This window comes from Ursus arctos, chromosome X (assembly GCF_023065955.2).
Source record: "Ursus arctos isolate Adak ecotype North America chromosome X, UrsArc2.0, whole genome shotgun sequence".
Classification (NCBI taxonomy): domain Eukaryota; kingdom Metazoa; phylum Chordata; class Mammalia; order Carnivora; family Ursidae; genus Ursus; species Ursus arctos.
Window position 1 is genome coordinate 87,314,642 of NC_079873.1, and position 26,171 is coordinate 87,340,812.

At 43.4% G+C, this 26,171-nt stretch overlaps 1 protein-coding gene across 1 annotated transcript in view; it reads right to left on the minus strand.

Annotated features, from left to right (window-relative positions):
• The window catches only part of TRPC5 (transient receptor potential cation channel subfamily C member 5), a 141,447-nt gene that overhangs the window by 49,184 nt on the left and 66,092 nt on the right, over nt 1-26,171 (minus strand). Inside the window, exon 3 of the mRNA XM_026478848.3 lies at nt 1,202-1,538. Within this exon, the coding sequence (XP_026334633.2) occupies nt 1,202-1,538 (337 nt within the window). The remainder of the gene's footprint in view (nt 1-1,201; nt 1,539-26,171) is intronic.

Genomic DNA, 26,171 nt, shown 5'->3' on the forward strand with positions numbered 1-26,171 from the left:
TCTCAGTTGTGGACTTGCCAAACCTGGTAGGCTTTACCTGAAGATGCTCGTATGTTATACTTTTCTGGATGCTACTCACTTTTAGCATTGTGATTATAGTTAGTGGAATGCTGTTGCAATTTTGGGTGCTTGATTCTACCCTCTTCCCATTTTGAAGTAGGAAATTTATTAAATTTCATTAATAAACTAATGAGGTCAATATTACCCTATAGTCCTTAGTTTCCACCATGTGCTAGAGGGAAAACTCAGTAAGTTTTGAGGTGAGCTAGCTGACCACCAACTGAATTACTGGATGTTGAGGCTGATGCTAGGCAATGGGGCTGAAAATAATTTAGAATCCTCTTTTCTTCTTTCTCCTCTCATTGTGTGGGGTTTTTTTGGAATTCTGCTTGATGACATAGTTGTTTCTTGAGAATTGGAATTGAGAAACCAGTAAAAAGTGTGGCTGGGGTCTAAGGCAGTGCTTCTCAGACTTTAAAGTGCATGTCAATCACCTGGGGATCATGTTGACATGCACATTCTGATTCCCTAGATCCAGGGTGGGACTTGAGATTCTGTATGTCTAACAAGTTCGCAGGTGATGATGCTGACACTGCTGATTTGGGAATTACAGTTTGAGTAGCAAGGATTTGGAGGATAGTAATGCATTGGAGGGTCCAATGTGATCTAACCATTCTTGGAGACTACTGGTAAAGTTACTTTTACCATGAATTGTGTGAATTTCCCAGGTTCCCTTCCAGATTGTGGAATCAGTAGTCATATAGGATGTGGACCCTGAATAAGTACTGGGATTCTGTGGACTAGCCACAAGAAAGCAACAGGTTCAATGCTCTTTAGTTACAGGAAGGGCATTGAATAGACTGATTAACACTTGCTCTGCCTAACTTACCTGAAACCCATTCTGATTGATATTTGGCTTCCCTTCTAAACCAACTGACAGACAATTTCCTGTTCTTGAAGATTTTAGGTTAGCAGAAATAAGCCCTGGGTTCACTGCCAATCTCTCTGTGGGCCATGTAATACTATGAGACTGGGGTCTGGGGAAGAAGGAACCACATTTCTGAGACTCCCAATAAAGGTCTTCCCACAGCACAAAAAGAAGATGTCTTAATTCAGGACCAGTCCCTCTGCCTGTTCCAGTATTTTCTTTAAACAGGAGCAGCAGGAAATCTGGCCATAGCTTCTGGTTTCTTTGACTCACCGAGAACCCAAGGCAATATCATCCATTCCACGACAGTTGGGGGAGGCCCCTGTACATGAAGGTCTGTCCTGACGATGTGCTGAGAAGCCAGGAGGAGCATGAAGAGGAAGGTCAGATATGACGCTGTGTGGCAGATAAACTTGATAAAGGGTTTTTTGATGAACAGCCCAAGGTTGCTCCTGGGTGAGATCAGATAAGCTATAGACAGCATGGGAAACAGGAACCCAATGGTCATGCAGGTAAGCAGCTTGACTACCCAGTGTTTCCGTCGCCATCCAGGGAAGCCGTCATACCACAGGGTGGCAAGTAACTGTTGGCAATTAGGCTGAGCAACAAACTGGGAAAAAAGAGAACAAGTTAGGCATCTTGGACGTCCAGGGGGAAGTCTACATTCATAATACCTCTGCTAGTTTACAGCCAGCTGAATGGCCAATCCCCAGAAGAGGCCCGTTTTCCAGGTTTCCATGAATGAATCTAATCCCAGAGACAATTCTACATGTCAGGCTATGAGACTGGATTTTCCTTAGGGTTATTTGTTTCATATATTAGGCAGAATCACTCTGTTGGGTTTGTGCTTTGGCATGCTTCCCTAATCATCTTCCCATCATCTTAAGGAAATGGTTCCCAAACCTTGGCTCTCCATCATAATCATCCAGTGAACATTAAAAGATTCAGATTCCCAGGTCACACCAAAGACTGACTAAATGAGCATCTCTGGGGAGTAGAGCCTGGGCAGCTGTTTTACAAAGTTCTTCTGGGAATATCCATGTCTCTTAGCAGAGAATCATGGGGATATTTTATTTCAAATTTGTTCACTTTTACTCATTCCCTGAGCTTACGTGAGGTCATCAACAAATGTGTGCTGTTTGGGCAAACACAAACTGGCAGAGAATAAGCTCATGCCTGTGGCAATGGTTTAGAATAGAAATGAGTTCCCTACTTGATTGTGTCTCTTTTCCCCTTTGGTTTTGAGCACCTCTTGGTTGGCTAGCAGTGAATCAGCTTGCTGCTTTGCCATCTATTAACACCCTCCCAAGTCTGGGCATGCAGAAGAGGAAACAATATTTGGGGGCCCAAATTACAACACTGTGTACTAACCCAGCTGGGATTTTACTTAATGGCAATCTCCAAAGTGTCAGTGATTAATAGTTAAGGAATCATCGGCATTGCAAGTCATCATCAAGCTGCCACTTCCTGGTAAGCAACTCAATAGGGAGCTCAACTGTCAGTCGTGTTTTTAAGTACTGCCTATATTTCCCAGCTTCCCATGGGAAAGGTTAAACAGAGCTGTAACATATAGCTTAATAGGACAAAGGAAATAAAATTCTTCCATCACTTACCCAGCACCCGAGGTAGACTAGTCCCAACTTTACTGTTAGTATATCTGTGAAGGGCACTGGCTTCCCACCAAAACCATTTTGCTTTTCCTTGAGCACACAGCTGGACTACACCTTCCAGTCTCCCTTCCAGTGAGATGTGGCCACGTGACTAAGTTCTTAATAATGGGACTGCCGAGAAATGGTGGGTGGTACTTCCAGGCCCAGCTTATAGAGGTCTCCCATGTGTGTTCCTCCATGTTCTCTCCTGCTTCTGGCTGACTGGGGTGTGGTAACCCAGGATGACCTAGGAGTTTCTGTCAGCTTGTGTCTGTCAATGACCATATAGAGGAGAACTATCCTGCCAATACCTGTCTTGGACTGTTATATGACTGAGAGGATTCTAGTGTATTTGAGCCATTATATATTTGGTAGTCTAGACTACCCTAAAGCACTTTACTATTATACAACTATCAAAAATAAACTCTAGGGGCGCCTGGGTGGCCCAGCGGTTAAGCGTCTGCCTTCGGCTCAGGGCGTGATCCTGGCGTTCTGGGATCGAGCCCCATATCAGGCTCCTCTGCTGGGAGCCTGCTTCTTCCTCTCCCACTCCCCCTGCTTGTGTTCCCTCTCTCGCTGGCTGTCTCTATCTCTGTCGAATAATAAAAAAAAAAACTCTAAAAGGTTTTTATTATGTGATCTTACCTTCAAAGGCACTTATGATCCCTTACATATCCTGTATCACACAGAAAGACACAATCCTATAGTCCCTTACTACTCTTCTTGGCACTATAGCCTATGCCAGAAGTTGGGTTGAAAAAGTCCTTTAAAAAGTACAGAAAAGTATAAGGGTAAAGCAAGATGTTTGGATGCAGTGGGAAGAGCACTGGGAGTGCACAATCTAGTGAGGGAGAAAGATGTATAAAGAGGCGGTAATTAAACAGTATAGTAAGGGCTTAAAGTTAAAATGGATATGAACAAAGCATAATGGGAGAAAAAAGGAGAGCAAATCTGGACTGCTCGGCCAAGGCTCCCTGGTGGAGGTGATACCTGAGTGGAGCATTACATGATGTGCAGAAGTTGGTGAAGTGTAGGGAAGGAAAGGGAGTTATGGAGAGGGTAAAGGGAGTGAACAGCCAAAGTACAGGAGATGACATGACTAAAGGCATCAAGGTTAAAAAACGTGACCTGTATGAGGAACGAGAGCAGTCTGGGGTTGGCTACAGCTTGAAATGCAAAGCTGTGAATGGCAGGAGCTGGAGCTGGAGAAGTAGACGGGTTACAGAAGATTAAAATAATAACCTTTGGGTACTGTAAATAGTATGACTCATTTTGAGAGAGATAGGGAGCTACAAGCAATATGCTTGTTTATGTGTGTGAGTGTGTGCGAGTGTAAGTGTGTGTATTTGTGTGTGTTTAGAGTATTAGAATAGTTAAGACTCTCCACTATAGACGCTGGAGCTAGATTGCATTAGTTCTCTTTTTTCTTCAGTGTTTTCATCTTAAGAATGGACTTAACAACAGCATCTACCAGCTAGGGTTGGTGTGAGAATTAAGATCATTTATGGGGCGCCTGGGTGGCTTAGTTGGTTGAGCGTCCAATTCTTGATTTCAGCTTGGGTCCTGATCTCAGGGTCGTGAGATCGAGCCCTGTATTGGACTCTGTCCTCAGCAGGGAGTGTGCTTGAGATTCTCTTTCTCCCTCTCCCACCTGCCCCCCCATGCGTGTGCTCTCTCTCCCTCTCTCTCAAATAAATAAATAGGGGTGCCTGAGTGGCTCAGTTGGTTAAGCGTCTGCCTTCAGCTCAGGTCATGATCCCACGGTCCTGGGATCGAGTCCGGAGTCGGGCTCTCTGCTCAGTGGGGAGTCTGCTTCTCCCTCTCCTTCTTGCCCTCCCCCTCTGCTCATGCTCTGTTTTTTGCTTTCTCTCTTTCAAATTAATAAATACGATCTTTTAAAAAAATAAAATAAATAAGTCTTGGAAAAAAGATCACTTACTACATACAAAGCACTTAGAACTATGCCTAGTGCATAGTAAGGGCTCATTCCATCATAGCTGCGGATATTATTATGCATATGATAGGATCAGACTTAGACTTTAGAAAAATCCTTCTGGGGATCGAGTGGGAGATGAATGGGAGGCAGAAAGTGGGCAAAACTCGAGGTAGAAAGACCAGTTAGGAATCTGGTATACGGTGATTGTAACTTGGACTAAGGTAGTGGCAGTGGAAATGGAAAGCCGTACTCAGATGCAAAATGCTGTGAGGAGGTGGAAAGAAGTGGCAGGATGTGGTGATGGATGGGGAGAGAAGTAATAGATGGGGATTGAGTGTAAAGGGGAGGGGGACTTCTCTTTTGGGTGAATTGATAGCTATTAGTGTCATCAACTGAGAGTGGGAGCACTGAAGCCAGAACAGGTTTACGGAGATGCACTCAGAGTTAGATTTGTCTGTGCGACCCTGAATAGAGAGATAGCTGGACTGATGGACTGATGTTCTACAGCAGGGGTTGACAACTTTCTGTAAAAGGCCGGAGAGTAAATATGTGGGGCTTTGCAGTCTACATGGTTCCTGTAGAAACTACTCAACTGTTTTGGTGCAAACTCAGCAATAGACAGTAAGTAAATGTGTAAATGAACGGGTGTGGCTGTGTGTGTGCCAATAACACTATTTTTATTTTTGATTTTTTTTAGATTTGTTTATTTATCTGAGAGAGAGGCAGGGGAAGGGGCAGAGGGAGAGAGAGAATCTCAAACAGACTCCCTTCTGAGCACAGAGCCTGATGTAGGGCTTGATCTCATGACCTAAGCTGAAATCAAGAGTCAGATGCTCAACTGACTGAGCCACCCAGGTGCCCTGTGCCAATGAACGCTTTAGTTGTAGTTTGCCAATCCCTGTACTATGATATGACTCCCTGCTGCTGCCAAGACCAAATATCTGGACCATGTCAGCAGTGGTCTTTATGGCTGCCTGGGACTTCCCTTCACGTATCCTCAAGAACCCTGACCCCAGAAATCACTTTCCCTTACACAAAAGTGCAGAGGTGAAGCTTCTTTTAATAAAGGATATTACCATCCAACCTCTATCTTCACTGCCTCTGCACTGATTTTCAATTTGGCTGAAGATGGTAATTTTAAAGTTTGGACAGGTTTTCATTTTCTGTTTTTACATCTGACAAGAGTAGTGTAGGGTGGTGTGGATTCTGGCAGAACAAACTGCAGTTAGAATATTATAAAGGACGTTTTTGTTAAGCCACCATGTAGTATCGAAGCCCAAAACATCTGTGAGCCTTGAAAGCACAGTCCTGATTCCTGTTTGCGTACTGAAGTTCAAATTTGACAGGTTATTTAATCAATCTCTACTCTATTTCAAGAATGCCTCAGAAGGAGAGATTGCAGGAAAAACAGCAAAGTGTGTATGCATCGTACGCTTGATTGCACTTAGAGCCAAACTGTACAGAGACTAGAGTGGTAGTTTTTAATTTTGTTGGGGTCCAATTTGTGTTGTATTTTGTTGCTTGTGCTGTTGCTGCCATATCTAAGAAACCATCACCCTATCCAAAGTCACAGAGATTTGTACCTAGGAGTTCTTCTCTGGGTTTGATAGCTTTAGCTCTTATATTTAGGTCTTTGATCCATTTTGAATTAACTTTTGCATATTGTGTGAGAAAGGGGTCCAACTTCATTCATTTGCATGTGGATACCCACTTGTCCCAGCACTATTTTTTGAAAAGGCTATTATTTCCCCATTAAATTGTTTTGACATCCTTGTTGAAAATCAACTAACCATAAATGTAAGGGTCTACTTTGGACTCTTAATTCTATTCCATTTATCAATAAGTGTCTCCTTGTCTTGTTCCTGATTTTAGGGGAAAAGCTTTCAGTTGGCCTCCATTAAATGTGATATAAGCTGTGGCTTTTTTCATAGATGGCTTTCATCAGGTTAAGGAAGTTCAAATCTGTTTTCTGAGTGTTGTTTTTTTTTTTATATTGAAAGGGTGTTGGATTATGTCAAATACGTTTCCTATGTTAATCGAAATGATTAGGTGTGTTTTTCTCCCTTACTTCTATGAATATGATGTTAAACATTGATTTTGTTATGTGAATCACTCCTACACTACTGGGATGAATTCCGCTAGGTCATGGTGTACAGTTCTTTTTATATATTTCTGGATTCAGACTGTTTTTTGTTAAGCCTATTGTTTGCCTCGACTGCTATGCACTGTTTCAGGCAGCCACGATGTGGAACAATTGCTGCTGAATTTTTCAGCAAATGCCCTTAGGGAAAGGGCTGTTGGCTCAGAGGAAGATCACAGAACCACAAGCTCTGTAAATGGAGCTTTTCTAGCCAGTTGCCCGACAGGTCATATAATGATAATTTGCTGGGGACAGGTCTTTTGGGGGAGCTCCAAACCCAATCTTCTACTTTCCAGTGGTGAAGATGCCAAGATGTTACTTTTCACAGTTGCTGTGGTTCCAAGGCTGTTGGTTTTCAAGACTACTGTGGGGCTGGGTAAAGGGGGAGAGGAACAGGCAAGTTAAAATATCACAAAACTCACTGTACTTACCAAGATTCAGCTGTTTTTCTTGAATACATGCTCCTCTGGTTGTTGCAAACCTTTGGTTAATTTTCAGAATTGTGAAAATGTTTATTTGGAATATTTTTCCTATGCCTTGTTGCTTTTTTGAAGGAGTGGATTTTCAGAAGTTCCTACTCCACCATCCCTTTGTTGTGACTTTTTTAACTTTTCATGGGAAGGTGATATTGTATTTGGGTTGTTGGATTGTAGCTTAGTGCAAAGGATAGAGCCCTTTCCCAATTTCCTCCTCTGGCGGTTAAAAACAAACAACAAAGTTTGAGCAGTATGACAGCTTCTTAAAAGCCAGAGAGCTGGGTATTGTTCAAGGACTAGGAGCATGTCTTAGTTTCCATTATATTCCTAGGATTTTGCTAAATGCCTGGCACAAGGTTAACACTGAATAAATATTTGTTAAATGAGTGATTGAATAAATAGGTATGTGATGGATGAACCTTGGTGGAATACTCTCTTTCCAAAGCTTGCTTTCTTTAGTGTATATACGGGGTGATGTGTGGTAGTTAAGCCTCCTGGAAGTTGAAATGAGGAACTACTCTTAACATAGATTAACTACCATATATTGAGCTCTTATAATGTACCAAACGTTGTATCAGATTTTCTTTTTTTCTTTTTTTATTTATTTATTTTTTTTTTAAAGATTTTATTTTTTATTTATGTGACAGAGAGACAGCCAGCGAGAGAGGGAACACAGCAGGGGGAGTGGGAGAGGAAGAAACAGGCCCATAGCGGAGGAGCCTGACGTGGGACTTGATCCCGGTACGCCAGGATCACGCCCTGAGCCGAAGGCAGACGCCTTAACGACTGCGCTACCCAGGCGCCCCAGATTTTCTTTTTTTAAAAGATTTTATTTATTTGTCAGAGAGAGAGAGCGTGCACAAGCAGGGGGAGTGGAGGCAGAGGGAGAAGCAGGTTCCCTGTTGAGCAAGGAGCCTGATATGAGACTTGATCCCAGGACCCTGGGATCATGACCTGAGCTGAAGGCAGATGCTTAACCGACTAAGCCACCCAGGCATCCCTGTATCAGATTTTCACATGCATCACCTTAGAATAACCCTAAAGGCAGATATTAGCATTATACTCCTTTCACAGATGATAGAACTGAGCCCAGGATCATATTTGTGGTACATGGTGGGGCCAGTACTGGAGCCCTGACTTGGCTGACGCTATAGACCAAGCCCTTCAACACCTCACTCGGGCAGTCCATGGACGGTATGAGCTGAGGCCTGCAGAAAGCTGAATTTCCCAGTATTGTCCCCACTGGCCTGGCCACAGTGATTGAAATGCTCCTGTCACTTATTGCTTTGGGTCAAGGTGTTGAAATTATATTCATGTTTTTACAGGGCGCCTGGGTGGCTCAGTCGGTTAAGCATCTGCCTTCGGCTCAGGTCATGATCCCAGGGGTCCTGGGATCAAGCCCTACATCAGGCTCCCTGCTCATGGGAGAATCTGCTGCTCCTTCTCCCTGTGTTCTTCCCCCTGTTCATCCTCTCTCTCTCTCTCTCAAATAAAATCTTTAAAAAAAATCATATTCATGTTTTTAGGAAGTGTTAACATATAAAGCTATTAACTAAATAACAGTTTAAGTCAGTGTATCATATTCGCCAGTTACCTTTAAGGGGCCTGCAGTGGTGAGAAGCCCATGTCTGGGGTCCTGAGTGGCAGCTAAGAAAGGCAAGAGGGAAAATCCAGAGCTAAAGGACATGGGGGAAGGGAAGCGGGGGAGAAGATGCTGAAGATCTTAGCTTCCTGGTTTAGCCACCCCAGGCCAGATCTGTATGAGACAACACCCCTTTACAACCGTCCAGATCTTTTCTTCACAAACCTGCTAGGGCCTTCGGTACAGTTTCTTTTATTTCTAAAAATCTACGATGCTTCAGTTCTCCAATGCTCTTGGGCAGTGGTTGAAAATGAATTTTTTCCTTACTGTATAGGACTTTTGCAAAAGCCCTGTTTTTTTTTCCTTTGACATAAAGCTGCATTGTAAATGGAGGGACTCAATAGCTCTTTGCCCCTTGAAAGAGTAATTCCTGATAGGAATAACATCTGGTTCTACTGGAGACAGCCTGGCCCTCCCCAGACCACTAGCAAAGCTGTTTCGATTTCATCTCGGCAGAGCCCTGACTTCATTCATTCAGTGAGGAGAACGATGACTCTTGTTCCTACAGCTGTCTAAATAATCACGTGGCTTTAGTGCCTGATTCACAGGCTGAACCCAAAGCAGAACAGAATTTGACTTGCTCATTGCTAAGGGAATGCAAGCTCAACGTGATTCAATTTCGACGTTTCAAAGAGAATTCCTGTATACCTGCTCTGTGTCCAGTTCTGGGTGGTGTGTGGGGAGAGGCTCACAACAAGAGAGACCCACAGTGATTCTGGCGTGCAGGCTTTCATGGGTGGACCAGCTAAACTCCCATGAATCAAGTTCTAGGACAGTCATGTTTGTATTCAGATGCTTGTGCAAGTGGTACAGACGGTGAGTGTCAGGTTCTCAGCTGGTTGGTGGCCACAGACTGGTGAAGGCTACTCCCTTCCAGATCGGGAGATTTTGCCAAGTAAGGACGCGATAAAAAACCCACGTCCCTTTGATTCTTCTGTTAGCACCACTTCATAAAAAGAAAGGTCAGAATAAAGTACAGTTGTTCAAACTGGATCCATTTAGCATTAGGAAAAATTGACTACATTGTTATAAGGCACAGCAACTTAGGACTTCAGGGCATTCAGAGAAGGGAGAATCAGCAGGCACTGGAGTCAGAAGGAAAGGCTACAGAGAATCCTTAAATCAGAGAATCTCACTTCCTTCTGGAAGCCTTCCCTGATTGCTCCAGCCAGAGGCGATCCCTCCTCCTCAAGGCCAGACCACTTTGCTTCTTCTTGAGGTACCTCTTAGAGCCTGACCCGTGTTACACTTAACTTTTTAAAAATTTTTTTTTATTATATTGTTAGTCACCATACAGTACATCCCTGGTTTCTGATGTAAAGTTCGATGATTCATTAGTTGCGTATAACACCCAGTGCACCATGCAACACGTGCCCTCCTCACTACCCATCACCAGTCCATCCCATTCCCCCACCTCCTCCCCTCTGAAGCCCTCGGTTTGTTTCTCAGAGTCCATAGTCTCTCATGCTTCATTCCCCCTTCTGATTACACTTAACTTTTATGTAGAGCCCATGACTTGGCTTTCTTACCCCAGTAAGCTTCTGAAGGGGAGGGACAATTTTGTATGTTGTATGACATTTCATAGCCCAGAGGGATTTGCAGACATTTACTGCACTTGTAAAAGTGAGAAAGTTCTTTTCTCTGCTTTCCTGCTAAACTTCAGTCCTGAATGTTCACTGCCTAGTGGGCATTTCAAATTCATAACCCAAATGGAACTTTTTCTCCCCCAGTCCTCTCTCTCTCTCTCTCTCTCTCTCTCTCTCTCACACACACACACACACACACACTTCTCTTTCACCTCATATTCTGTATACCCACAAGGTCTTTCTCTAATACTAGTCATAATTAAATGTCTATTTAATTAATAATTAAATACTAGCCACAGATTAAATGTCCATAGAACTTCCTGTGTTTTGGATACTTTTAAAAGCACGTTATCTATGGACTATGAGAAACAAACTGAGGGCCTCAGAGGGGAGGGGGGGTGGGGGAATGGGATAGGCTGGTGATGGGTAGTAAGGAGGGCACGTATTGCATGGTGCACTGGGTGTTATACGCAACTAATGAATCACCGAGCCTTACATCGGAAACCGGGGATGTACTGTATGGTGACTAACATAATATAATAAAAAATCATTAAAAAAAATAAAATAAAAATAATTTCGGACTTATAGGTAAAAAATAAAAAAAATAAAAAAAATTAAAAGCATGTTATATGTATGAACCAACCCAGGAGGTTGGTACTGCATTTATACCCATTTTACAGATGAGAAAAACTGGCACCCAGAGAGGTTAAATACTAATGATAACAGCAACAATGAACATTTGAGTGCTTATTGTGCGTCAAGCACTATAGTGAGTGCTCATTTAAGAGTAGTGAGCCAGGATACACTTCCCTGGTTAGTGGCCAAGACCTTGTCTCTGACAAGACAATGGAAAATGAGGGGAAATCCCTCAGTAGGAGCAGAGGATCTGGGGGTGAAGGGCAGACTCTTGAGAAGGAAACCAGGCTGTGAGGCAGAGGAAAAAAAAGGCCAGTAGCAGTTGAGTTTTCAGTGGTTCCCCTAGTGATGGGCAATGTGGTCAGAGGAGAAAAATCTTTCCTAACTCCCACAGTCCACTCTGTTCTATGCCAGGGAGGCTGTCAGCAATAGAAAAATCAGATCAAGATAAAACAAATCAGTCCCACATTGACTCACCTCACTGGTGATTTGCACATGATTTTAGACTGTTGGGTATGTATAAAGTGCAGTGGATGAGACTAGAAGAAAGGTCACCTTGACCTATGTTTAACATTGAAAGATTTGTTAAGCAGCTCAGGCCTGTTGTTCCCTGAACTAATTGACACTGAGTTATCTTTGTGTGTTTTCCAAAAGAGAGCAGCTGACTTCAAACTGGGGGCCTTACACTGTAAACACTTCTTCCTTTAGTACACTTGGAGGAAAAGAAAATCTGAAAGGGGAGAAGGTGAGGATGGGGAAGAAAACTTGAGTTCCCAACTATGGCAGGCTCTGAGCTAAGGGCCTTTCTGCGTGGTTAGAAAAAAATATACTGCTCTTTCTAGAACCTTCCTCTGCTCTCTCAGTGAGTGGCTACACAATGGAAGAGGCCCAGCTTTCATCACCTCAGATGTCAGTTCTTTAAAAGAGAGTCCAGTTGTGTGTAAGGGTGTATTTAAAAAGGCAGCCAGCAAAAATGATCTGAGATAGAACAAGTTTTGTTGGTTTGTCTTGACAGCTGGGCTCTGATGAGGAGAAAAATGCTCAAAAAGGAAATCAAGGGCAATACAAAATTTTCCAAAGAGGACAAAATGTGCAAAACACCTTCCTTCCCAGCCATTACAGTGAGCTTGCTGAGCCGTACTGTTATGAAGCGGTTCAGCTTTTTACCACAGCAGCAGAAATTTGAGATGAAGAAATAGGTTTTGGCAAGTAGATTAGGCCCAGGTCATAATTCAAAGTGGCCCCTACATTTTACATGTAATCTCTGTCTAAAACGATTGATCACTAATCTTCGGCGATTTTTTTTTTTTTTTTTGAAAGAAGGAGGTGCGGTGTTTACCCAGGGATTACTGAGACATCTGTACTCATCCGGCTGTTGCTGCAGTTACCTGGTGCACTTGGTACCTGAACCAGGCTACCTATATCAATGGCAAAAGAAGTTCAGACTCATAAAATAAGTCAACTGGCAGTCATACCTCTAATTTCAAATTCGAGCTAAGGCTCACTAACTTGAACTAACTGAAGGAAGGTGAGGCTAGATGCTGAAAACTCGGTTTTAGATGCATATTTTAAAAATATAGTTTCCCATTTGCATGTATATACAGCAGTGGGAATTTGCTAAATGGGGTTTCCTGATAGATGTTATAATTCTCCCTTGTTGGAGATGATATGCTCTGAAAGCATTTAGCGCCGCAAAATTAAGTCCAATGCAGTGGCTTTTTCTAGCCATGGGATGGCAGCAGAGAGCGGTGGGAGCACACTTCCCACTTCCAAGAGGGGAATTCTAGAAGGAAAGAGGAGGCTGTCTTGGAAAACTTCTCACCTAGGAGGGAACAAGTAAACAGCATGTCAGGGCAATTGAAGAGGAGAGCCTGGAAACTCACTAAAGCCAAATAAGAAGTCCGATGGGGTGTGATCAGGTCAGCTAATGGCCCATGGACTAGGACAGGGGCAAAATATAATGAGTGCCAAAGAGGCAACCAATTCTGATGGCATAAGTCCTTGAGAGCTGGGTGTCTTGGGCAGTTCCAAGCCCAGTGCTGGGAGGATGCTACAGGTTCACAGATCCACAGTACTTACTCCAGAATCCTTGTGGCCAGATGCGTTTTGGAATTCTAAATTTGTCAGATTTCAGAACAATAATAGGCCATCTGTAGCGTATATTAGGTAACACCCCCAGGGGGATTTAAGGCAGCACTCATAATTAGGGTTGCCAGATTTAGCAAATAAAAATACAAGAGGTCTAGTCACATTTGAATTTCAGATCAACGGTGAATCCTGTTTTAGTATAAGTATGTATTATAAGGGGACGTACTTATACTAAAACAGGATTCACCGTTGATCTGAAATTCAAATGTAACCAGATGTCCTGTATTTTATCTGGAACTCCTACTATAGTCAAACACATTAGTATCACAGCAGTGAAACCTATGAATGCTTAGACTCAATGGGATAAATAAAGACAATAAACTGCCTCACATCAATTCATCTCACGTTTTGCCACTGTATGAGTTTTGATAGGAAATTAATAAAAAAAATTTTTTTTGGTTTTCAGGACTTGGTAGATTTTGGAATTGTGGACTTGTTAGTTGTTCAATTAATAAAAGAAAACAGTGGCGAAATCTTTGGTGAGATGTGTTCATGCTTGCAGTGTATCTAGTTCTTAAGGGCCTGGGTCCTTCTTTTTTTTCAGGTCACAAGACATGTGCAGGTATGGCAGGTGCTGAAACATTGGGGCAAAATAGGAGACTAAGTCAGGTGCACCCAAATAGTTTTCACATTTATAAGAAGGCTTGGCTGGAGGTTTCATGACCTGCTGTGAGCAGCCCACTCTGAAATTTTCAGCATGAAAGCAGAATAAAGGGAATGGAAGAAACTTAACCCCTAGCTATAAGAAAGAACACATTTTGGAAACATATATCTTGAACTCTGACTCTCTTTTGGCCTGTGATTTGTGGCGGACTCAGGGTGTGTCTTTGTGCTTGGGTCTTTGTGCAGTTGGCGGTTGCCACCCACCCGGCCTTCCCCTTACAGATCCCCTGACAATCAAATGGATCGTGGGGGTGGGAAAGTCCTTTGAGACATTCTCAACACCAAACAAAAGGAAGATGGTGTTCCTCATCCATCTTTGTTAGCTTGTCGGTGCAATGTAGGCCTTATACACAAAGATATTTCTAATAAGGTAAAGTGGTTGCATGGTCTCTGTGGTCAGACAGACAGACCTGAGGTTCAAATTCCAGCTCCACAACTTCCTGACTGGGTGACCTTGGGCAAGTTGCTTAATCTCTCTGTCCCTCAGTTTCCCTATCTGAAAGATAAGGATTATACTAGTAGGGTCGTTCTAAAGATGAAGAGAGTTAACTCAGTGCCTGGCAACAAGGAAAGAAAAGTTATTATTGTCATTCTCATCGTGGATTATTGTGAGAATTAGACAAAGAAGCATTTAATAAATGTTAGCTATTTTTTAAAGATTTTATTTGTTTATTAGAGAGAGTGAGAGTGTGAGTACACAAGCAGGGGGAGTGGCAGAGGGAAAGGGAAAAGCAGGCTCCCTGAAGAGCAGAGAGCCTGACGCAGGGCTCGATCCCAGCACCGTGGTATCATGACCTGAGCTGAAGGCAGATGCTTAACTGACTCAGCCACCCAGGCATCCCAGATGTTAGCTATTTTCATCATTATGGCTCTCATTATTATGCGATTGAGAATCATTGCTTCTTGGATAGTCTCAAAGTGACTGTATATTTGACTCGACCCAGGCCTCACCTAGACAGTACATCCAGCTACAGTCAATACAGCTCTTGTTGTATAGTCAGATCCTATAAATAACTCTAACAAATTCCAGAATGAAAAACTGAAGGGAGACAACTTGGTAGATAAAGGAGGGAATTTCTCATTGAGAAAGATTGGCAAGTCAGGATTGCAGGAAGGATGGCTTTTTGGGGGCTGACTGACAGGAGGTATCTCAGGGGGTTCTTTAAAGCCAAGATGGAAGTTTCCATGAGTATGGTTTTGGGTCCAAACCAAAAACTTGCTCCAGGTGGCTTACATTGGGTGATTATTCAGGAGGATGGCCGGGAGAGACCATTGCAGCATGGCTCCTGGGTACTTAATGTCACCCAGGGACAGAATGTTCTGTACTTCCCCGTCCTCTCAACCATCCCTCACACTCCTAGACCCTCCCCCACCGCGCACACACGTTTTCTCTCCCTCTTGTGGAGAAAACAGGGATCCTCAGTGCTTGGAGGGCTGCTGCGAAGTCACTTTCCTTCTGCTTCCAAGCAGGGTTACTCCAAAGCCAGTTCAGTTAAACCAGCAACATTTCCTGAGCCCCTTACTCCGTGCCAGGCCCTGTGCTGGGTCCTCTGGACACAGGCCTGACTCGAGCAGCCAGAACCTTATTGTTGAAGGCCACACCTGACAAAGACAAAATCATAGTCCTGCCCTCCCGCGATGGTTTCCAGGGCCTGACAAAAGCCACAATGAGACCAGGAGGCTTTCTCACTAATGACAAAACCGGAATGTACACTCCTTAAAGAACAAGGTTTCTGGAGCTGAAGGGCAGGAGAAGGAGCTGGAATCCTGAGGGAGTACTTAATGCTGCTGAGTAGTAAGGCTGTTGGAGCCTTGGTGTCTTGCTTTCAAAGACAGCAGTACCCATCCTAACCCCTGTTCTTTTTCCTTCCTTCTAGGGACCAGGCAGAGGGAGGGCTTTTCTTAATGACTTATTGAGTACTTTACCAGGTGCCGGAACCTTGTATTCATTCATTCCTTTAATCCCGAATTCTCACAATGACTAGATGAGGAAGGTATTATCATCATTTTACAGATGAAGAAATGAGATGCAGAGAGACCTATCTAGTAAGTGGTGAGATCCGGGTCTTGAAGCCAGGTCTGTCCAAGTACACCCCAGATGCTCTGACCCAGGGGTCATCAAACTACAGCCTGGGGGCCACATCCAGCTGGTTACCTGTTTGTGTACATAAAGTTTTCCTGGGATCTGGCCATACTAATTTGTTTACATATGATCTGTGGCTGCTTCTGTGCTATAGTGACAGAGTTGAGTAAGTACAACAGAGACCCTAGGGCCCATGATGCCTAAAATATTTGCTGTCTGGCCCTTTACAGAAAAACTTGCTAACCCCTGGTTTTCCCCACCATAGTACACAGTCTCTGGTATGTAGACTTTGGAGTTAGAGCTGAGGTCAAACTTTGGCTTTGCCATTTATGAATAACATGCCCTTGGACAAGTCCTTCTAAGTCTGTGTGCCTCAGTTTCCTTATCTGTAAAATGGGAATAATATTACCTATCTTCTAAGATTGTTGTGAGGATCATTGTAGGTGCTATGCCTGAAAGGTTCTCAGCACAGCGTCTGGATGTCTGGCACCTCTTAAAAAATGGTAACCTCTTTAAAAAAATGGGAGTTAAAGGGCACCTGGGTGGCTCGGTCAGTTAACCATCTGACTTCAGCTCAAGTCATGATTTTGGGGTTCTGGGATCAAGCCCCATATCAGGCTCCCCCCTCAGTGGGGAGTTTGCTTCTCCTTCTCCCTCTGCCCCACCCCCTGCTCATGCTTACCCTCTCTCTGTCTCTCAAGTAAATCAGTAAAATCTTTTAAAAAATGGGAGTTAAATTATTTGGAGTAGTAATGGCAGCAGATAGCCAGAGCATAGCTCTGTGCCTGGTACGTGGTGAGTGTCACTTCAATACCAGATCTCTGCCTTTGTTTTGTTCCTATTCTCGCTGACTTTTCTAGGGCCTTGAGTTGCTGAAGTTTGGGGCTGGCGGTAGAGATGTGGGGACCAGTAGCGCAGGGCAGTGAACACAGTGGTTTTGGCCTAGACGGTGGTTGACGGCAGAGGATTTACTCTGGAGTAAGCGGTTTAATTCTTTAAGCCTGAATAAGCCTGAACCATATTATGTGACCAAAGTGAGGCATGTGCATGCGTGTGTGTGTGTGTGTGTGTGTGTGTGTAAGAGAAAGAGCAAGAGAGGGAGTGCACCCCCAATTCTGTGGGTTTTTTCTCCTCACATCTTCAAAATCCCTCTCTCTTTTTCTCACATCCTCAAAATCCCTCTCCCTGTGTTACACTTGAATGGACTCTGATTCCATTCTTTGAAAATTTTGCAATTTTCTTCAAGATTCCAGTGTGTGCTAACCTCCCTACTCTCCAAGTTCCTGTACAAACTATAGAAAAAAATGACTCTGGGATACATTCTGTTCTCAGTTGTGTGTGGTTGGTCTCCCTGATTAGATTCTAACCTCCTGTAGGGAGGATACCATGGCCGCTATCTCCCAGGTTCAGGAAGAAAGAGTATGTTGCTACTATTAAACAATGAAGGGATGTGTGTTTGTGGGCTGTGTGTGTGTTTCTGACCAGAGAGGTCTCTGATAGAGAAAGGAGAACAAATTTCAGAAGCAAGGTCATTGGGAGATAAGTAAAGTATTTCAATGTTTCAATGTCCTCTTAAGCAACGGAACTAGAAACAAGAACTTGGGAGAAAAAGAGGCAGTAACCACACCAGGAGACCTTCTGCTGGGTGGCCACCATCTCTCAATTACCCATATGAAAGAAGTTACCCTCGAATGACAGAAATTCCTACATTTGACAGGTAGGTTGTTGGGTGATGGCCCTTCTATTTCTGAGAGCCATCTTTTCCTAATGTCTCTGTGAAGGTCAACCCTTCACTCCCAAGGTGAGTTCCTTCATAAACAATTCACCACTTGCAAGTGTCGGAGAGGACATGGAGCACAGATATGTTTTGCTGAGGGAGGAAGGGATGAGCTCTCTTTCCCTTCTGGGGAAAGCACCTGCCCTTCTCCTTCGGATGTCAGTTTTCACTTCTCATAATCTATGTTTGGAGTCCCATGTCCATTATTCAAATGGGATACATAATTCCTGTCACTGATGTAAACATCTTTCAAGCCAAATCTCTTTTTTCTTGCCAGTCCGTGGTGGAAAGCCGATGGCTCTTGCAGCCATAATTTGGAGCAGGACCACAGACAAGTAAGACCCAACAGCCTAAGGGAGCAAATGGATTCTCTGTCAAACTATCTTAGCTTCTGCATACTGTAACTTCCAGATGATTCTGTGTCAGAAGAGGATCAAGGCCATAACTGGTTTATACTACCTGGGACTTCCCTGGCAATGCTTACTTACCTTAACTGTGGTTGTCATATACTTCTCTAGAGAAATGAGATGCAAAACTGTAAGCAACAGACTCAGAATTCCTGGCTTCTCAAGGATATGGTGGTTAGTTTGGTTTGGTTTTGCTTTTCCCTCTCACTTATAGCTCGTATTATTACTGGTATCACACTGTGTAGTGATCATGCTCAAAACCAGGAGCTTTGGTTGAATACTGGTCTTACGATTCAGTTCACAAGACTTCCAGATAGCTGAGACAATTACCTATGTGTGCTCAGATGTGTGTTTCAGAATGATCAATCTTGGCCTTGTGGAGGACAAATCGGCAGAGGGGATGAGGATGGAGTGACAGAGTGGCTGGAGATGGGGGGCTGATTAGGAGTCCGTTGTAACTTTCCAAGTGAGAGGTAACAGGGCCTGAGTTAGAGCAGTAGGAGTGGAAATGAGACTATGGTAATGGCGATATTTTGGAGGTGGAATGACAATATTTGGGAATGGATAGCATGAAGGGGTGGAAGGTAAAGAGGAGCTAAGGATACCTCTGCTATTACATGATACAAGGGAACAGGTGGAGGACTGGGTTTGTGACAGATACTGACGAGTTCATTTTAGGTATGGTGACTAACGGTCCAGGTTTGTCTGCTATTGAGGGAATGCCCAGAATGTGGGACTCTCAGCGCTAAAACCGGGTAAGTCCTGGGCAGATCTGGACGTTTGTCTCACTAAGTTTAGGATACATTGGATTTGAGGTGTCTGCAGACAGTGTCCAGGAGGTGGTTGGGCATGTGGGAGTGGTGTGTTGAAAGGATATCAGAGTCTGGGGTATAGTTTGGGGAGTTGCCTGTTACAGAAGATGGGTGAGCCCACAGGAGTGGGTAGGATGACTAAGGGAGAATACATGGCATGAGATTATACCTGCCTCAAATCTCTTGTGGAACTCTAGATTCTTGTGAATATGAATGAATGAATCAAATAATTAACGAAGAGTAAGAGGTGAGTGAGAAGGAGACAGTAGGCCACAATTTGAGGCACACCTACCTGTAAAGGTGGGCTGTGGAAAGAAATCCAAGGCTGAGCCACAAGAGTGCAAAAGAGAACCAGAATGGATGACAGTGTCAAAAAAGTCAAAGAGGAAGAGAATTTCGAAAGGGTGCAGGTTAGGAAGATTAATATTGAGGACAAGCAAGTGGCTCTGGTAATTAATATGTCACTGACCACCTAGAAGTACAAGAGAACACTTTCTATGGCATTCTATAGCCTGAGGCATCCTGAAATCAGATTATAAGATGCTGGCGAAACAGAGAAAGAAAAGAAAGGAAGTATGGGTAGCGAAGATTCATCTTTCTCCCAACAATGAGAGGAAGGGAAAGAATAGTTTTCTCCTTTAAATACCAGCTCAAGACCCAGCTCTTTTTAAGTTTCCCTGAACAATTGCCATGCCTGCTGTTGTCCCCCTTCTCAAAGTTCCTACAGCATCAGGGGCTCTGTAGGAAAAACATATTAGCTATGTGTGATATACTTCTTTATTTTCTGGTAGCTTCTGGTGTGCTTGTTTGGTCTTCCTATTAAACTCTAAGCTTCCTGAGGGGCAGAGACCACAGATTAGATCTCTCATCGTTCCTACAAGAAAGGCCTTCAGGGGTATTTGCTAGTTGTTAGGATGGGAAGGATGGAAAGATTCTCCAGTTCATATTTTCTCAACTTCCACAGTATTTGCATTTTGGGCTGGATAAGTCTTTGTTCTGGGAGACAGTCCTGGGCACTGTCGGGTGTTCAGTCATATCCCTGGCCTCTACCCACTAGTTGCCAGTGGCACTTCCCTATCCCTCCTATAGTTGTGACAACTGAAAATATTTCCAGACATTGCCAAATGTTTCCTTGTGTGTGTGTGTGTTGCGTGTGTGTGCGCGCACATGCACGTGTGCAGGTATTGACTCAGTTGACACCCACTGACTAGGTGAATGGAGCCTAGCTTAGTTACCCCTTGACCTTCAATAGGGGCAATCCAAAGCCATTTCCCATTGAGAAACATGGGTATCCAGTTCACAGCCTCCAGAAAGAGACGTATAACCTTCCCTGGTTACTAGCTTTCAGTTCCTTAAACTCATTCCTTTCTCTGCCTCTCCCTGGAGTGAGTTAATGGCTCAGTACTTGCACTTAAACACAAAGTACTGAAATGATGCCAACACACTTCCCTTATGATCCTGAATATCAAAGCAGAGCCAGAGAGACATCTAATTACAGCAGTGGTTTGTAATGTTTCTACAACTGTAAGGGAAGCATTTATTAATTTGTTCACAAAGTGTAACTAGTAGTTAATAATGCTTATTCTTTTCAAGGTGTCTTTCAAATATTATATTATAATTCTGTTGGTAGCCTCCTCAGAGACTGGCCAGAGGGTGGGGATACTGGAGAAAGAGAAAATGTATAAAATAAAGGTACAGAATGTTTCAGTGCCCAAGCAGAGTGGAGAACCCAGGAGTCCTGGGCTCTCATTCTTTAGGTTAAACCTGAAGTGTCTTCCTGACATTTAAAAAATGCTTTATTTATTTATTTATTTATTTATTTATTTATTTGAGAGACAGAGAGGCACAGGGAAAGGGAGAGAGAGAATCCCAAAGAGACTCCGCATCCAGCATGGAGCCTGATGCTGGGCTTGATCTCACGACCCTGAGATCATGACCTGAGCCAAAATCAAGAGTCAGACACATAGCGTACTGAGCCACCCAGGCACCCCTCTTCCTGACATTTTTATGTATCATCCCAATGGAGCCCATTGTTCCCGAAAGACATTTCATGTGGGTTGAGATAAGAAAACAACTCTGATATTTTGCCCTGTGCTACCACCATTTTCCAGGCTTCTGAGGTTCCTTGGTAGTGCCCTGTGAATCTTCCTACTGCTGCTCTATGGGAAAGTCCAATAAACCAGTCATTACGTTTTTAGTGAGTGCATGATAAATAGTCATAAGACACAAAAAGTGATGTGAATAAAAGGAGTAAGGTTGTGCAGTGCATAGCTCATTCTTCCTGGTTCTTAATGGAGCATGTTAATTTATTGAACTAAGAATTTTCTGTATATTCTTGGATTTTAGCCCCATGACAGCTCCATGAAATAGATATTATTAGTATCTGGCCTCTTTTTACGAGAAGAGAATGTTAAATCAGTGAGATTAAATCACATGCCAAAGGCATATAGCTACAAAGTTATAGAGCTGCAATTCCAACCTATTCTATATAACTCCAAAGTCTGTGTTTTTATCCACTGTGCTAATGGGATTCATTTATCTGGTCCACTTCCTGTCTTTTTTTTTTTCAAATGGGTAAGTTATTCCATTTTATGGAAGGAAGAACTGTGGACCAGAAAGTATAAATGACTTGCCTAGGATGGCTTGTTGATGGTGGTGGTTGATGGTAGGGGTAGGAGTGGAAGAAGAAGCTAGAAAACACATTTTTTTCCTTTTATTGTGTATGCTTTTTTCTCCTTATCGCATTATTTCTAGTTTAGAAGACAAGACACCTCTCATTCTAGGAAACTGTGAAAGGACTAGAAAAAGAAGTCTGCCATTAATTGTGTGATACTGAATTTCTGAATTCTGTGGCACTGACAAATTGGATGATGGAGCCATTTTCTTTCCCAAGGATATTGGAGGTCACATTAGCTACAGTTAGCCTGCCAGCAGGCTTTGAGTGGGGAGTACATTGCGTCCCTTCAGGATCTCCCAGGAGGTTTGAAGAATATGTTGAATATATAAAATAGAGAATAGAGAGTATTGAAAGAATATACTACACACCTTGACCAGGGAGCTTGGCTACAGAATCTAGCTGCCACAAAAGGAGAGGTTTTCTATAGCATTATTAAGTTGCTTCTGAGTCATTTTGAGGAGCAAGAGGGAGGAGAAATGCAGACCCAACTGGCATCTTCCAGGATTTAACTGAGTGATGGTTCCAAGTCTGGAATAACCTTGGGAAGTCCTTGACCTTGAAGCCGGTTGGTTTCCTATTGTCAGTTGGAATTTCCCTGTACACCCCTGTGCAACGAACTCCCTCCCATCATTGGGTCAAGGTGAATAAATCAGAGGGATGGGGCTAGTCTCTTGTTTCCAAGAGACTTAATTTTATTTTTGTTTGATATAGATAGCATATTTACATGCAAGAATGATCTGCTGTGTTGGCAGAATGTGGGCTATTAAGCATTATCATTTCTAACAACCCCAGGGATTACTGTGAATCCCTCAGAGATTTTTGTTACATTCAATAGTCACAGGCCTTCTGGTTTGGTTATTCCTATCCTTTCTCAGTAACTTACTAGGAACAAATCTTCATGAAGTATCGTTTTTCATTTGTTTGCTTCTTTTCCCACAAAAGTGGTCAGAGCCCAGAGGTTTTATACAATTGTAACCATCCTTTTCTTTTCAGCCATTGTGTCCATGCTACACTCCTTGAGGCTTATCACCAGATTTTCATTCCTCCCCTCCCATCAAAATCATATCCGTGCCCCACCATCCAGAAGCAGGCAGAACTGAAGAAGGACTGAGCTGGTGATGAGTGGCTTCAGTAGAGGAATCTGAAGATCCTTCAAGCTCTTTCCTTCATTTCCTCAGATTTCTAAGGCCAGACATCAGTCCTGGAGTGTGGTGGTCCTGTAAAGCCCTTCGGCTCTGGAATCCGTCCGTTCTGGGTTGGAATCCTATCTCTGCTGCTTACAGCCAGGTGATCTTTTGCAATTCTCTGTTTCCATCTTTTTAAAGTGAGAATGATATTCATTTGTTGCTGCTGTTTGTTTTTCTGACCACCTGGTCTTTTGCCCCCGAATTCCTACACCTCTTCTTTCATTTTGAGCTGTGCCCATTGCTTTTGACATTGCCCTGTGATTTTGTAGATTGTTTTATTTATTTATTTTTTTAAGATTTTATTTATTTATTCGACAGAGATAGAGACAGCCAGCGAGAGAGGGAACACAAGCAGGGGGAGTGGGAGAGGAAGAAGCAGGCTCATAGCAGTGGAGCCTGATGTGGGGCTCGATCCCATAACGCCTGGATCACGCCCTGAGCCGAAGGCAGACGCTTAACCGCTGTGCCACCCAGACGCCCCTGTAGATTGTTTTATTTGAAAAAAATTTTTAAAGATTTTATTTATTTATTTGACACACACACACACAGAGAGTGCACAAGTAGAGCAGCAGGCGGAGGGGAGGGAGAAGCATCTCCCCGATGAGCGGGGAGCCAGACATGGGGCTCAATCTCAGGACCCTGGGATCATGACCTGAGCTGAAGACAGACGCTTAACCAACTCAGCCACCCAGGCGACCCTGTAGATTGTTTTAATTTAGGCTTCAACTCATGGCTGTGCAGACCTGCCCTTGGTTTTTTTGTAGAATGAAAATCCAAGGGCCAGAGCTGTGGTTATTTGGGCTTACCATCATATTCCCAGGCCCTAGGACCATATTTGGCACATAGCAGGTGACCAATACATTTTTATGTGATGAATGAATGAATGAATGAATGCACAGATTTCCTGATCGTAGTGCCCAGATCAGTCCCTTTGACCTACTACTACACGCAGCCTAATTTAAGGAGTAGTTATATACTACAAGAACAGGCCCTATTCAGGTACTATCCTGTGAGGAGGGCTACTTGCCCACTTTGCCCTGGAGAGTACCCACAAATTTCAGTTAGTTCATTCAGGGCTGATCCTGAGTCATCCTGTACTTGAAGGGATTAATAGGACTGTACAGGCTTATTTAAGTTGATAAGGATGACAAAAATGATTAGTGGAGCTGAAGTGAACAAATGCTCTGAGTTCAGGCTTGTGAAGTTTGTACTCTCTTTACTGCAACTGTGGTGTGTTCACTACCTCTCTTCTTCTTCTTCTTCTTCTTCTTCTTCTTCTTCTTCTTGTAGAGAGACAGAGAGGAGCAGGAGTGGGGGGGGGCAGCTGACATGGGGCTTGATCTCACAACCCTGCAACCGTGACCTGAGCCAAAATCAAGAGTTGGACGCTTAACTGCCTAAGCCACCCAGGAGCCCTGCTATCTTTGTTTTTAATTCCCAATTGTACATTATGGGCAAAAGCTGTAGCTCTATCTCTTGTCCTTGGGAAGCCTTTCTTCTATATCTGTTACAAACTTGTTACAAAATGGAGGTGTCCTAGAAGCGGTTGTCCACCCATCTTGACTGAATGAAAAGATTTACTTCTGGGTGGAGTGTTACCTAAAACAGTTTTCCCTGGTTTCTTGGGGGTTACCAATTTAGTGGTTGCTTCCTGTGTGACACTATAAATACATCTGGCTGCAGTGAGGCTAGAAGTAGCTTATTTCCTGTTGCAGTTGGATAAGGTGGGATTATGTATAACTGAGGTAACAGCAGATGTAAATTAGGCAAGGTGAGGGCTGAAAGGAATTTTTGATTGAGGTTACTCTTAGTAAAGAGTCCTTAGGCATGTACAGTCCTATTAACTGCAATTTAGCTAAGGCCTAAGCAGTGGTTAATTAAGGCAAAGCCAGGGCCTATCCAGGAGCACAGTCTAGATTAAGGCCTAGCTGGGGCTTAAACCCAATTAAGCCATGACCCTGGCATAGTTAGGCCTAACCAGGGCACAGCCAGGTTCAAAGACTAGTTAAGGCCTAGTCAGCCCTGTTGAGGGCTAGTCAGCCCAGTTAAGATGTAACCAGAGCCTAAGCCTACTTATGGCTTAGTTGCCCAGTTAGAGTCTAGATAACTCAGTTAAGGCCCTGCCAGGGCCTAAACATAGTTAAGGTCTAGTCAGAGTCTGGTTAAGACATAGCCAGGGCCTAAGTGTAGTTAACTACTAGTCAGAGTGTAGTTAGACTTAGCCAGAGCATGTTTAGGACCTATCAGAGTCTTCTTAAGGTTCAGCCAGGTCCTCAGTCTAGTTTTTGTTTAGTCAGAGACCAGTTAGGGCCAAAATCTACTTAAGTTTTAGTCAGGAACTGCCCGAGGTAGATCCAGGTCCTAAGCTTATTAAAGCCTGGTCAGAGCCTGGTTAAGTCCTAGCCAGAGTCTTGTTAAGGTATAGACAAGGTCTAAGCCTAAATAAAAGCTAATGATAAAGATTAGTCACAGCCTAATCCTAGTTTATGTTTAGTCAGAAATCAGTTAGGGCCAAAATCTACTTAAGTTTTAGTCAGAAAATACTTGAGGTAGATGCATGGCCTACATTTACTAAAGCTTAGTTAGAGCATAGTGAAGACCTAGCCAGAGTCTTGTTAAAACATATCAGGGCCTATGCCTAGTTAAAAGCTAACCAACATGGTTAAAATCTCATCAGAGTATATTAAGGACTAGCCAGGTCCTAAGCCTAGTTTATATTTAGTCAGAGATCAGTTAGGGCCAAAATCTACTTAAGTTTCAGTCAGAAACTACTTGAGGTGGGTCCAGGACCACGCTTGTTAAATCCTAGTCAGAGCCTGGTTAAGGCCTGGCCAGTATCTTGTTAAGGTATGGCTAGGGCCTTGTCTGGTTAAAAGCTAACCAACATGGTTTAGATCTCATCACAGTATGATAAGGACCAGCCATGGCCTAAGCCTAGTTTATGTTTAGTCAGAGACCAGTTAGAGCCAGACTAAGTTTTAGTCAGAAAATGCTTGAGGTAGATCCAGGGCCCAAGCTTATTCAAAGCTAGTCAGAACCTAGTTAAGGCCTAGCCAGAGTCTTGTTAAGGTATTCCCAGAACCTAAACCTAGTTAAAAGCTAGCCAGCCCAGTTGAGGCCTAACTAGGGCTGAAGCCTAGTTCAGGTCCAGTCAGAGCCCAGTAAAGGTCTAGTCAGAACCTAAGAGTCTAGTTAATATATAGCAAGAGCCTGAGACTAGTTAAGGGATAGTTTGTCCAATTAAGACCTAGTTAGTTTATTTAAGACCCAGCTAGGGCCAAAGCCCAGTTAAGGCTTCATCAGCCCAGTTAAGGCCTAGTCAGAGCTCGTATGAGGCTTAGTCAGGGTTGAGTTCAGGCCTAGTCAGAGCCTGAGACTGGTTAAAGCTTAGCTAGTTCACATAAGGCCTAACCAGGGTCTAAAC